The sequence below is a fragment of the Hakea prostrata genome, chromosome 10 (genome assembly GCF_041222555.1).
Source record: "Hakea prostrata isolate BN-2017 chromosome 10, UWA_Hpros_2, whole genome shotgun sequence".
Classification (NCBI taxonomy): Eukaryota; Viridiplantae; Streptophyta; class Magnoliopsida; order Proteales; family Proteaceae; genus Hakea; species Hakea prostrata.
In genome coordinates, this window is record NC_142609.1 from 13876482 (window position 1) to 13891112 (window position 14631).

Below are 14631 nucleotides of genomic sequence, written 5' to 3' on the forward strand. Positions count from 1 at the left end.
CCATGGCCACAACCACTTATGAACAAACGTGGTTAGTTACATTGCTCAAAGGTCTTCATGTCATGGTATCTCGCACAATACCTTTATTTTATGGCAATCAAATTGCTTTACATATTGCTGCGAACCTAGTCTTTCATGAGCATACCAGACACATAGAGATCAATTCTCATGCGGTCCGCAATCAAATTTGACATGGTCTCATTAAATCCACCTCCACCACTAGTGCTACCCAAATTGTTGAACTTTTTACCAAGGCCCTTAGAATGATTTGTTTCCCGGTCATAGAGGCAAGTTGGAAGTTCTTGACATTTGCTCCATGGAACATTATTTCACCGATTTTTGGTAGTTTTACTAACCAGCGAAACAAAAAACTGATCGAAACGAAAATCTTTAAATATCATCTGATTTTCCGGCGAATTAGTTAAAATCTCTGAAAATCGTCGATTTCCTGGCGAATCAAACGAAAATGGTTGAAGGAGAAGAAGAAGAAAGAAAGAAAGAAAGAAAGAGAAAGAAAAGAGAAGTAGTAGCGGCGGTGAGTTGGAAGGAGGTAGTAGCAGCGGAGAAAGAAAGAGAGAAAGAGAAAGAAACAGAGGTAGTAGCAACGGCAACATCGCCGGATCGTTGAAGGAGAAGAAGAAGAAGAAAGAAAGAGAGAAAGAGAAAGAAACCGAAGACAAGTAGTTAAACAACGGCGATATCGCTAGATTGTTGTTTATAGGCTGCTGTAGTTCTGAGGATGAAGATGGGTTTTCAAGAATATGATGAAGGATTGAGATGGCTGCAGAAGAATCTTTGGCTTTTGTAGCCTCAGCTAGAGACTATTGTTGTTGGGAGATAAGACGACGACAGATCGGAAATCCAAAGCTTTCTCAATCTCAGGGCTATTAGAGTTGGTCGACTGAAACATCAGGTTACCTGCAAGGCTGCAAGTGCTGCTACGATGTCAGCGAAATCTCTCCCAGTTCGCCTAGTTCGCCGGGCGGCGAACCAGGCAAACCCATCGAGATTTCTTTCCCTGATTCGCTGTCCAACTGGAGGGGGAGTATTAGATGTGCTACGGATGATTTTTTTCATCCTTATCTCTAGATGTACTTTGTTTGAATTATTTCTATGTAATCTGCTCCCTTCATCTTATTACTTTCCTAATTTGTCTTAATCAATTCTTTTAGGGATAATTACTGGTGCCCCTTATACTTTGATTTTATACTATTTTATCCCCTATACTTCTTAAAATTGCTAATGCAACCTTTAACTTTGTCTACAATTACTAATGCCCCCTACCGTTAAGTTTTGTTAGTTTACTAATGATGTAACATCTATATATTTTTCAAAATTCCAAAAATAATCTTGTAGTTATCTCTTTGCTTATTTATTTTTTTGTCAAGTTATAATACTACCCTTAATTAGCTCTGAGAAAAAAGTAATATTAAATTCAATTTTCTTTTCTAAAAAGAAACTATCAAATAAATGAATGATTTGATTTTTCTCCTCTAAAAAGAAATCACTGAATAAATGAAAAATGTGATTTAATAACTTAAAATAGAAACTAAATATGTGGAAATATCAGATTTAATTCAAAGTTGGAAATTGAAAATCACCGAATATATACTGACCATTATGCATGTTACCAAATTTTCTTTCAATTAGCATCTTATATGTTAATTTGTTTGTAAAATTTTCATTATTGTAATGGTGAGAAATTTAAGTGGAACATGAGAGTTTCAACAACCATAAGTATGTGGTCCCATCAAATCCAAAATTGATTTTCTAAAATAAAAGATTTTAAGGATATAATTGGCATTCAATATAATTTTCATAGATGAGGATAATGTTTTCTTTTTGACTTCTAAATTTTTTTTTTGGTAATGCTTTTTGACTTCTAAATTAATGAAGGGAAAAATAGACATTATATATCTGATTTTAATAGCCACTTAACACCATTAAAAGTGAAGGGGCAATAGTAATTTCATAATAAAGGAAGTTTGATTAGTAATAAAACCAAAGTACAAGAGGGAAATAGTAATTATTCCATTCTTTTATTGTAATTTAAAGTATTTCATATGTTGCATTTGCATATATTTACCTTTCTTTTATTGTTCATAGTTACTCTAATAGCGTGAAATTTCTTTTATTGTCCATAGTTACCCTAATAACATGGAATATGAGAACTCTCATATAAAAACCACAAAACAATTTTTCCTCGAGGCTTCATCTCATTATCTGTCTACCGTATACCCTATTGCTTAGAATGTGCCACCATTGAAATATGCTAAGCATCCACCATCCACTTTAGACTACGGAAGTGCATCTCAAACAAATATACTGTTGTTGCAGAATCCCATCCTCTGAGCTCGAACGTACAAACCTGTAAAAAACGTGCTCGACCTGTGTGGTCGAGTATCGTCTTCGACGATCAAGTTAGTTCACTTCTAGAAAACAGGACCAACTTCCTCTCTCTCAATCTCCAAGTTCTTAGAATAACTTAAGAACACCTACCTTCTATTGATGATGATACATTGATACTCATTTATATAGTTTGATGGGAATCAATTACTTATGGTATTCTTGTTTAGAATTATACTAGAATACTACCTCTTTGAGGGTAGTTAAACTCTTCTTAGACAATGTTGAAGAAGTTGGTCATTACTCTTTATGATCTCTCGTCCTTTTCTTTAAACATGAGTTGATTTGTGATTAAAATACTTGGCGTATGGTCTACCAATTTTACTCCAGTTTGCCCATGTTCATGTTAAGTTGTGACAGCCTGGTTGAACCATTCCGATTGACCATCGTATCTCTAAGTTCGACCACAACACATATCAATCCAATGATCAATGTCAACCTTCAATTTTGAAAGCCAAAAATTGAACTCTGATTTTCTAACTAGCTGCCGATCATTTGGTCAAACATATTTGTTTGCTAACAAGTTGAGGAACTTTGATTCCAACTTGGAGTGCCAAGAATTTTTTCAATCAGAACCAGTTGAAGAATTAAGTGACCTAAATTTCCAGTTTTTAATTTTCTTTTACACCGACCAAGTAACAACATCAGATACCCCCATAGGCCTTAACCCCAAAAAAACACTAACGAAAAGATTCACTTTCCAAAATTTAAAAGAGAAAAAGAACAAAAAGTGAACAAACATTAAAATGTTACAGCCAAACAACGACAAGAAAAGGACAGATTCAAAAAATCTATATTTAAGGGTCATGTCCTTCTCTTCTCCTTTTCTACTTTGGAAGAAATCCAAGGGTGGTTGGTCCATCAAAGATTCTACCCCTAACTACCTGAAGATCTTATCCCTCAGCAAATCCTGTTAGAGAAGCAAAAACCCCTCAAAAGGGTGAAACTTCACAGTATAGTCTTTTTGTTTCCTGGGTAGCTTCCTCTTCCTTCCTCTCCTCTCCCTTCAGCTTCAAAGCCCCAGTATAATATAATAAACTAGAGTGATTGGAAGAGCTATTAACATCCCAAATATAACCCTGTACACAAAGAACATTGAAACAAAAATCTAGACATCATTCAAGTTGCTGCTGAATAGATAACTAACATGTCAAAAGAAAATCCAAATTCAATAATAAGTAGCCATGAAAGATACAAACCCAGTGCTCAAAATGTCTGGATGCACATTGTATTCCTTCGCAAAGACAAAGGGAACAATTCCTTGTGGAAGTGCTGCCTGAAAGATATGAAAGAGAGATTAATTGAGTTTAACTCCTCATTCAGAAAAATTGTGTTTTGGGGGCAAGGGTTCAATGCCATCCTACTCTGATGAGTCCCCTTTACCTGAACTATAGCAATGTGCAAGAGCACACCGCGTATACCAATGGCGATAGAGGCGGCAGCCATTACTGCTGGACCAGCGAGGAACCGAACAGCCATGGCAAAGGCAGCAACAGAATTACCACAGGCAATGATCTTTGGTTGTAGAGCCATAAACAGACCTGTAACATCAACAGATGTACATTAGCTATGAACTGTAAAACTTTCAGAGAAGTTTTTAACCTTCCAACCTTACTGTACTTAAAACTTACCAAGACTAAACATGGCCATTCCAAGTCCAGCATTTGATAGGATCTTAATTGAACCATCGATTATTGCAGGCATCTCAAGGCCCCACCTATAAAGCAAGGCAACAGTGAGGCATTTTTTTGGGTTATGACTTGCAAGAAAGAGATAACTTGATAGGATTTGCAGACCTGAATGAGACAAGAGACCAAGTGAGACCTATGAGGCTGGAGTATGTGTTTGGATTCCTGATAAGTTTCCTCCAAACCATGATCAAGATGAGCCTGGTCATGACACTTGTTGGTGGCATGGACTTTGAACCACCATTAGCTCCTCCAGTTTTGGGGTGGAGCTCAGCTGTAGAGCTTGACCCCAGTTTGGACAAGCTAGGCCCATCTCTGTCACCTCCATTAGCCTGCCTGTTTCCAAAGCTGAATTCATCTCTTCCAAACTCTTCATATTCTGCAATCATCAAGCCATGTATCCATCAAATATAGATAAGAAGTATTTGAAAATCAACCAAACAAGAAGTCAAGGAGACAAGCATAACAAATCACAACAAATAATACAAAAAACATAATTTGAAATCTGTTCAGGAAGTCCACAGAAGAAAACCCATTTCAAACATAAATTGATGAAGGGAAAAAACCAAAGCGTCAAACAAATAGACAAACAGACAAAAAAAGGTTCCTCACCAAGGAACAGGTCAAACGAAGACAAATACAATAAAGTAAGAGAGAAAAACCTATCCTCCCCAAGGAACAGATCAAATGAAGACAAATACAGTAAAATCAGAGAGAAAAACCTAAGTTATTAAAAACCCTCTCAATCATCAATCAAGCCAGCTTTTAAACAGGAAACAACCAATGTAGGAGAAAAAATAAAAAATAAAAATGAAAACCCAAACGAGATTTCAAACGTTTCTAACCTTTAGGGTGAGTATCAGCAGGATGAGGTAGCCCACCATGTTCATTCCCAAACTCTGCTCCTCTAAATACATGAATGCCACCTTCAGAGACAGGAGAAGCACTGGAGCTCCACACAAACATGTGAAGATCCTTGCCTGCCTCAGTCCCATTGGGCTTCTTCTTAGCCCCAGCCCCTGCAACTGGAGAAAATATTCCGGCACTTGTTGGCGCCGGATATCCTGCTCCGGCACTTGTTGGCGCCGGATATCCTGCTCCGGCAACAGTATTCCCCTGCGAAAAGATCCCATTTGCTCTGTTTATTCCAGCCTCCTCATCAAAACCCGGATTACCAAAATTGGAATGCCTTGGGCTGACATTGTTAGTGTTTCTCCCATTAACCATTGAATAGAAATCAGTGTGGTTGAAGCTGGATCCCCTGGGCGTGGGATTCCTTGAAGATTGCAGAGAATAAATCTCTGCATTCGTTAAATTTGATGGCCGAGGAGTCAAAGAAACACCAGAGTGAGGCCCATAAGACCGCCGAGAAAAGATTTCAGATCGAGAGCTCGTGGATTTCCTTACAGTAACATGGAGTTTTCCATCCTCACCGACCTCTGCTTCAGTTTGCAGAGGCTCTTTCCCATCTAAGGAAATGATATCCGAGTCAACTCGGAAGGAAATAATGGAACCAGCCGTGTCAGGGAACTGTTCACCAATTAGAAGCCTAGCTCCTCTGTATTCAAACAAGAAAAGCATCAGAGTATACCAGATTATGCACTGAAGAACAACGATTTGAACCATTAAGCTTCCTGAGAAGTCTCCATACATTCCCTTCAAGAGAGGGATTCCCATGACAAGGGTGTTTGGAAGTGTGGAAAGGGAGAAGAGCGTTATGGACCATTCTAAAGAACCTCTGGAGCTGATTCGAGACCATATGGCGAGCACCACTAAAACTATGATCTTCTGAAGCGTATCAGCAGCTATGAGGCGTAGGTTCATGGTGTAAGGATTGTTGGTGGAGATGAAATGGAAAGAGAGCAAAGGAACGGCAAAGAGAGCCACAAAACGATTGATACCAGAACACTGATCTGGGCTAAAGATCTTCCACCATTTTACCGAACCATAAGCAAGAATCATGGCCACATAGAGCGGTACAACCGCAGTGAGAACATGATAAAGGTCGGTTCCTTTGATCATTGTTCAACAAAACAAAGTTGAGCAAAGTGAGAAAAAATGTAGCAAAACGCAGAAACTCAGCTCCAGGCTCCAGCTTCTGAGTTCAGACTGAGTTTATGTTGAATGGTACAACATAGCAGCTTCAACTGGCTCCGTTCGTACAATTATCATTTCCATTTTTCAATACAAACAAAACAAAAGAGCACCCAGGTGAGGAAAAACAGTAAAATGCAGAACCCAGATAATAATTTCTCTAGTTTAGGTCTCTGGGGCCGTACCAGCGAGTTTAATCAGTTAATGCTGCAAGGACGAAGAACAGGATTCCCAGAGATAACCCAAGTAGTGACAAGGAACGAAGTGCAGAATTCATTCAAGATAACACACATACCAGCCCAGGCACAGAGAGAGAGAGAGAGAGAGAAAGAGAGAGAGAGAACTGAAAAAAATGAGAATATATAAGCTCAAAGAAATAAAGTGGAAATAAAGAAGGCCACCAAACGGCCGAGAAAACCACCAGTCGACTGATTTTCCGGCCACTTTCAGAGGAAAACGTAAAAGAAAGAATAAAATTAAAAGAAGTACTAAAAATCAGGAAAAGAGAATACTAGAGTTCTAGGACTTGTGAGGTTGTGACAGTAAGAAGGCAGAGAGAGTTATATTTATTGTAATGGCAGACAAGTTGTAAGAGCCAAGATCTTTGAAATGCTACTTGGATGAAAAAGATTGAACCTTAAAAAGTCATCTTTCCCAGCCTTGAACGATCTCAAGGCTGTGTAAAGCAACTCTCACAGGAAAAGAAAAGCCGAAAAGGGCATGTCAGATTGGTCTAAGAATCTCAACTTTTCTTCATTTTATATATTTTGGGGTTCGGCCATGGAAATTCATGTTTAGCTCTGCACACACTTCTTGTGTTTCCATTGGTTCACCATTGGATTGTACCTGTACGTGGGTTCTCTCCAATAACCATAGATGAAATATTTATGAAAAGTTTTGATGGAATATCATATGGGTTTAGAACTTTAGATAGAAATAGATCTCAGATTTTCATTCGGTATGGTGTGATACCAATTATGTGTTCCAAGTATAGAATTTATATTCTAGCCAAGGAGGCCGAATTCATTTCGAGCCGGACAGTTGGCCTTTATCCAATCTTCGAATCCTCTTCTTTGTTGTTCAGGATCTGGAGTCTGTTGCTCGCTTTTCTTGAATGAAATTTCCATCACCAAATAAGAAACATAGATATATGTTCTCATTTATATCTATCTAAGTATAAAACTTGATCCACTCACTAGTCTATATTCTGGATTACTTATTTTATTGTTATCCTAGAATATAGGAATTAAAGGGTTTGAAATTTTGGTTTTGTGTCTTTTGAGATTATCTGGAGCTGCACCCAACATTTTTCAATTCCAAGAATTAAATGCTGGAATTGGAGATTTGAATATGATTTTTGATAGGAGAGTGTTGTAAGTATAGGATCTTACTTATGGGTTTTTTTTTTTTTTTTTAATTTTTTATTTATTAGAAATTATAGGTATTTAATTAAAAATCTTATCCATATGGTTGCAGTGATTTAATGTCTTAGATTAATGTGATTTTCTTAATGGCACCTCTAAAGTGTCAATCGATTTGTAATTTTAAATTTATTCTTTCATGACAAATGATACACTTTGAGAAAGTATTTACACAGACAACTTTTTTCAATGAGTAAACATTTTTTTTTAATTATTTTTGAAAAATTATCTTTCTTTTGTAAGAGCTTAGAATTAATAGATCTAATGAAGAAAAAAGGACTACAAGAGACAAAAATGAAAAGGTAAAAAAAACTAAGGAGTAGGATGACTTTAGATTTTAATACATTAGAGTAAAAGTAATAAAAATAGAATAGGCATAATAGAGGATAAAGATTTAAAGAACGATGTGGATTTGACCATAAGATTATAATTATCAAGCTTACAATGGAGAAAGAAATCGTAAATGTAATTAATGCCTAAGCACCCCAAGTAGTATTGGGGGGAAATCAAGAGTTGCAATTCTGAGAAAGATGGATAGATTAGTACAAAAAATTCGTCAAAGAGAAAATATTATCATAGTATGTGATCTAAATCGATCTATTAGAAAAAATCAAAGAGGGTATAAAAATGTACTCAGAGTATATAGTTTTGGAGAGATGAATGAAAGGAATTTTAGTTTTAAATTTTATTGTTGCTTTTGATTTATCAATCATAAACATTTACTTCAAAAAGAGAATGAAGCATTTAATTATTAGCTTCAAAAGTGGATATCAATCATCATAGAACCCAAATAAATTTCCTAACTAGAAGGTGGGAGAGATTATTGTGTAAGGATTACAAGGTGATACCAAGAGAAAGTTTAATCACATAACATAGACTAGTGGTCTTGATGTGTGCTAACTTCACAAATTTATAAAAAGGCAAATTACATATAAACCCCATGTATTTTGTATCACTTACATCGACTACCCCTTAAAAAAAATCAATTATAAATGCCCCATTACTGCTTCAACAGAGCTGTCCAATTTATAGCTTTCAATTCTTAACAGTAGGAGGGCATCCGTAATTGACATTTTTTCCAGGGATAATAGATGTAATTGATTACGAACACAGGGGGTCTTTATGTAATTGCCCTTTATAAAATGTGTGAAGTTAACTATCTTAGAATAAGGTAGTGGAACTTGAAAGTGAATTCTTGGAAATCTTTCACTAATGAAGTAGTCAAACTAGGAAAGTGAGAGCATCTTGGCTGCCGGAGTGCCCTAGATGTGGAAAGCTGCCGAAGTCCATTGACCATGTTCTCATCGAATGTAGCTTTGCGAGAGCATCTTGGCTGAGTTCCCACTTGAGTTTCAGATTGCCTGAGAATCCAAAGCTCCACTGCTTCATTCCCACTACTTGTGTTAGCATATTTGGAAGGCCCCCGCAATAAATTCATTTTCGATGGAGACATAGGGTCCCTTATTGAGACGTTCCATTGGGCCTCAAAGGATTGGGAGACCTTCAATGATGCATATAAAGGTCTTCACATCTCCTCTATTCCTAATATTTCAGATCATGTGGTCAAAGAGAAGAAGGGACTCCTCCTGCGGCCCCTTTCCTAAAGCTCAATGTGGATGCTAGTCTAAAAGGAAAAAAAAATCAGGAGTGGGCTTTGTAAGGAACTACATTCAAAGTATATGTTGGGAAATGCCATGTAAGCATTGCCAAATCAGCCTCCATTTGTTTTGATGATAACAAACATGAATTACTAATTGTTATATTGAGTTGTGTTTATATGAGAGCAAGTGGACCAAAACCAACTCAACACCGAATGCCGAAGCCCAAGTCAAGGCCAAGATCAAGCCAAGATGAGCATGAAGAATGAAGTGCAAGAAGACTTAAGAACATCAATGAACATCAAGTCAAGCTCAAGCAAGAAGACTTAGAAAATTCAGGACTTAGGACATTTTCATGCACACTCATATGTAATCGCACTCAATTGCATATATATCATGTCATTAGACTGACCTAGGATATGTTAGGAGAGTGTACGAGGTTTAGGGTTGGCTTGAAATCCCTAAAAACCCTTGAAGTCGCTATATTTCTCTGACTAGGCATTCTATGCTGCAAACGGACGTTCGTCTGGGCCAAATGAACTTCCGTCTGGTCACAGAAGCTTAGATGGAAATTCCGTTTGGTATTGTTGCTCCAACGGCTAATTTTTTAAACGGCTATATTTTCAGAAGGACGTCCGTCTAAGTCAAATTGCAGTCTGTCTGGGCTAAAATTTGCCCATTTTCTATCTGTTGGGGGTTGGGCTATAGCACTTGAAGGCCATATTGATTAGCCAAATTCATCCCACTTGAGAACCTTAACTTTTCTAATTGATCAACTACTCTCCAAGTACTCCCAAGCTCTCAAATTACAAGAATTCACTTGTTTTGCCTCTCACCCTTACTTCTCCCTTGAAAAACATATCAATGTGTTTAAGCAAGCTCATTGGAGAAAAGCTTGAGGTGGTTGAAGGATTTTGTTGGAAGGTCATTGGTGGTGCAAATCATATCATTTGGGCGTACAACTCTTATTGCAACTCTTATTGCATCACACTCATACAAGGGATAAAATGTCACATCCTTTGTTAGGTAATCTCTAACCATCTATTGTATTTGTTTGTCTTCAATTTTAAGTCTAGGTAGACTATAATTGGTTTTGGGTGCTTTTGCCCTTGAAAAAAGATTGTAGAGGGTACTCTTGCACGTGAGAACAACCTTTTTTTTTTCCCGTTTGAAAGATCCTGGACCCGGGCCAGGGGAGCTTAAACCACTATAAAATCGGGGGGGGTAGTTTAGTTTTTAGTCTTTCATTCAATTCACAATTACTGTAATTGGAAACCCACTAGTTACAACCAATTCACCCCCCTCTAGGTTGCTCTAACAGTATACAATCTAGTAAATATTGAACCCTAGAACCAAACTATAATCATGCTCTTTGTTCAATCACGCAGAAGACAAAAGAAGGTACTTACATTCAGCCATGGAGATTTGTTTTTGAAAGTTGTTTACAAGTTCCTCTCCAAGAAGATCGTCCTCTTCAACAGTGAAGAAATCAAGTTCTTCCTGTTTTTCCTTAGTAGCTGAATGATGGAGAGACAGGGAATTTTCTTGCTAATAAAATTGGGGACCAGAGTTCATAGAAAATTGTTGTAATATTTTCTTCTTAGAATACAAGTTCAGATAAGCCCTGTAGAAACTGTGTTCCCATCAAACACCTCCAAGTAATCGCCGAACAGTTATCAATGTGATTACCTTGAACTAAGTTGTAATTACCAATAATGTTTGGGCCACATCATAATTATGAAAAGTTAAAATTTTAATTTCTTTATTTAAATTAAGGAAATCTAACATTCTCCCACTTGGCCCTAACAAACATTACATCTTAATTCTTAATGTTTAAACAAAAAAATAGAATTGTACGAATCATAGCGGTAGACATCTTTGATCCAGACAGTACCTTCCATGTATCATAATACAATATTTATTTTCTTGCATAATTATGAATAAACCTCAAATGTTTATTACTGGTCCAACAACATGTTTGAAATCTCAATAGAAATGTATACAGCGAAAATGAGAAACAAATAACACAACAATCATTACATCAGGATATGTAATAATTACCTTTCATGAAGATAAATCTTCCCGAAGTCCCAAATGAACAACATGATCTTCAAAAGCTCTAGGTAGCATGCCCTTTGTCAACAGATCATCAAGCATCTGTTCAGTCCTTATGTGTTCTATGAGCACTTCATTAGCCTTAATGTGCTTTCTTATTGCTAAGTACTTAATGTTGATATGTTTACTTCGACTTCCACTCTTACTATTCTTAGCAAATAACACTATAACAATATTATCACAGTATAACTTCATTGGCCTAGAGATAGACTCGACAACTCTAAGCCTGAAAATGAAGTTTCTTAACCACATTGTAATAGGATGATACATTTCTATGCGGTAATGATGGATTTGAATAATTGTTTTTGCCTGAACTTCATTTAGGAACTCCAAGCTGTCTAATAAACACTCCTCGTTGGGCTTTTCTTCAAACTCTCTTTCTTTGAAGGTTCTAGCCATCACTCCCACTAGGGCTAGAGCTTCAATTTGATAGGTTAATTTGAATGGTGTTTCTCTAGTACATCATTTTTTTTAAGATTAACTAGGATTCAAGCAATATTCATGAAAAATATAGTTAGTCTAATAGGAAGGGAAGCAATACTAATGAAAAATATGATTAGTCTAATATGAAGAGAACCATTCATACGTGAAACCTGGTCAAGAGTCCAACCTTGATGTGAGGATACCTTGAAAAGTGCTCAGAAATTACATAAAAATGTTGTTTTGCCAAAACAATAGTTGGAGCTAGAACCATAGCTTGCATTCCCATTGAGACAACACAAAAAATGGCACATAGAGCAACTTCTATTTTGCCAAAGCCAACATCTCAATATATCAATCTATTGATTGGAGTTTCCCTCTTAGTCAAATCCTTCTCAACATCAATGAAAGCCTGAAATAACATTGCAACACTATAACAAGGAGGTTTGCCTAGCACTTATCCTAGAGATGGCCCCACCAGCTAGCATAAAGACATAGCCAAATGTTGATTTACAAGAATCAACACAACTCACAAAATTTGATGTTGGGAGATGTTCGGAATGAAGGTAAGACCTCCCCCATGTGTCCATTAGGGTTAGGTTGTACTTGGACATCAACCCCCTGAGCAAAGCACCCTTGTATAGCAATATACTTGGGGGCGGTTGCTAGTGGCGGTTGATTAGACCAAGCGACCGCCCCAAGCGACTGCCTGGTCCTGGTTGCGGGGTTTTGCCCTATTTTGCCCTTAGACTTCTATAAATAGCAACTCTCACCTATTTTACGAATATTATATTTGGGATTGCTGTTTTTGGAGGTTAGACGGTTGTGGAGACGTGCTGAAAGGTGATTTGAAGTGCTGTCAGTGTTCCAGAAGGTTCTACTGTCCTTCATAGCTGATCTGGTTGAGGTAAGTGATTCCTTGTTCACTCATACTTCACTTTTAGCTATGATAAAAGTAGATTAGTGTTCCTCTTTGTTTGTTCATGATCCTTCTATTGCATTGTCTACCCTTTTGATGATCTTGGTGAGATCAGATCTGAAAAGGAAACTCTGCTTTCGTGAAAAAGGTTGATCTAATCAAGAGGGAGGATTCTGGATAACCAAATTGATGTCATTGGTTATGTTTAGTATCACCCTTGGTTATGGGAGTGATAGATTTGAAATTCGAACTATGATCATCCAAAATTCGGATTGAAATCGGATGATTAGAAGCCTGAGTTTTGGATTGAAACTCTTTGTTTTTGGGGCGGTCACTAGTGGCGGTTGCTCAGCCTAAGCGACCAGCCCAAGCGACCGACATGTTTCCAGTGACCAAATGACTTTTGGTTTTGATCCGATTTGATTTATTCGACTTATACCTTATTGTAACCCTGTATATAGGTGTTCTCTGTTTCAAATAGAATTCTTATAATTGTTCCTGGTTTGCAAGTTAGAAGAATTCTACTTATTTACAGGGAAGGACATACAATCATATCTTTATGAAATGACTCAAACATGCTACTCCAGTGTCTGTTATTACTATCCTTTCATTTCATATGTTGTTGTAACCTTGTTTAGCATGTTGATCTTATTAGATGCTTGTTGTTTGTGCTGTCTTTACTTATACTTTGTCGATTATGAATGTGATATGATAATGGTTGATGGTTTGTGGTTTTGATGGAAGGGGTATTCCATTGGGATATCTTGGCTTGGGATATCAGAGGGTTGTGGTATGGAACACATGCTCGCTGATGTCTCCAGACTTGTCATAACTACTAGATGACATACTTAGGTAGAGTCTAGAGTTGCATGGCTAGGTACCCCACATGCTACTACCCTTTTGGTAAGGGAATTGAAGCCAGATGACCCGTGACGACAGTGATGTGACGATGGTCCGCTGTTGGTCATACAATGGTAGGGTTGCATATGTTAGGGTTGGGCTCATGGACGTCCAAGGAACGGACCCGGTGTCATGAGGAGTCATGAGAGCATTCCGCCCCAACAATATGTGGATGATCATAGGGTTATGGAATGGAGTCTAATAGCGGTAACCAGTCCGTGAGGGCTCTCATTCCTAGGTTGCAAAGGATACTGAACCGAGTTGGTTGGTGCCATATGGGATGTATCTGGACTTCATGTAGTATGTTACCAGTATGACTTGCATTGGATTAGAAACCCCAACATGTGCCAGTACTCATGCCAATGGTCGTGGTGAGAGAGTGTTGACTTAACCCCAACCATGGTTTGAGAGTCAGGTGTGGACTTTCCATTTTACCCAAGACCCCTACAGAGGTAACTAGTCCTTGCCGGATCAGTGTGACTAGACCTACCCAGAGGAGAGCTGGTGTAATATCTTAAAGCATGTCAACTATTAGAGACTTGGATAGTTAGATCTTAGCGGTATTCATACTCTGCACTCATACATATCATATATGCATTTTCTGATTGGTTTGACATATGGATAGGGATTATTGTTGTTCTTACTGAGTTCTCCATAACTCATTCCTTTATTTGTCTCTATTTTATTAGCCTTTACAAATGGAGGATATACACCGGAAGATGGATTGGTTTCCCATGAAGGAACCGTCTCGTATGAAGAAGATGTGGCAACGGCAATGGGAAATGGAGATAACCTGTGCGGGAGCTCCTATGAGTGCATGGAATGAGCTTATAGCACCCATTGATGGGTGGAGGAGACAGGTTGCCAGGCAATTTGCTCATCATATGGAGAAGAACTGGAGGACCCCTTTCTAGAAATACATGAGAAAAATTATCTAGCTTTAGAAAAAGAAACTGGAAAGAAAATCATATAACTCTTTTTTATTGCTTCCGCTGAACTCATATTCTTTTTGATTATTTATTATTTCCTTGATTATTTTATTGAAGTATTTGGACTCCTATAATCCTTTT

At 37.6% G+C, this 14631-nt stretch overlaps 1 protein-coding gene across 1 annotated transcript; it reads right to left on the reverse strand.

Moving 5' to 3' along the window:
- Positions 1-3073: 3073 nt before the first annotated feature.
- LOC149002029 (putative auxin efflux carrier component 1b) lies at positions 3074-6923 on the reverse strand. Its single transcript, XM_089137044.1, has 6 exons — positions 4940-6923; positions 4203-4473; positions 4038-4123; positions 3790-3947; positions 3606-3682; positions 3074-3485 (listed from the first exon to the last, which is right to left on the reverse strand). Exons 1-6 carry the CDS (start codon positions 6114-6116, stop codon positions 3419-3421), a joined length of 1836 nt encoding a protein of 611 aa, XP_088993170.1. The 5' UTR covers positions 6117-6923; the 3' UTR covers positions 3074-3418.
- Positions 6924-14631: the final 7708 nt, after the last annotated feature.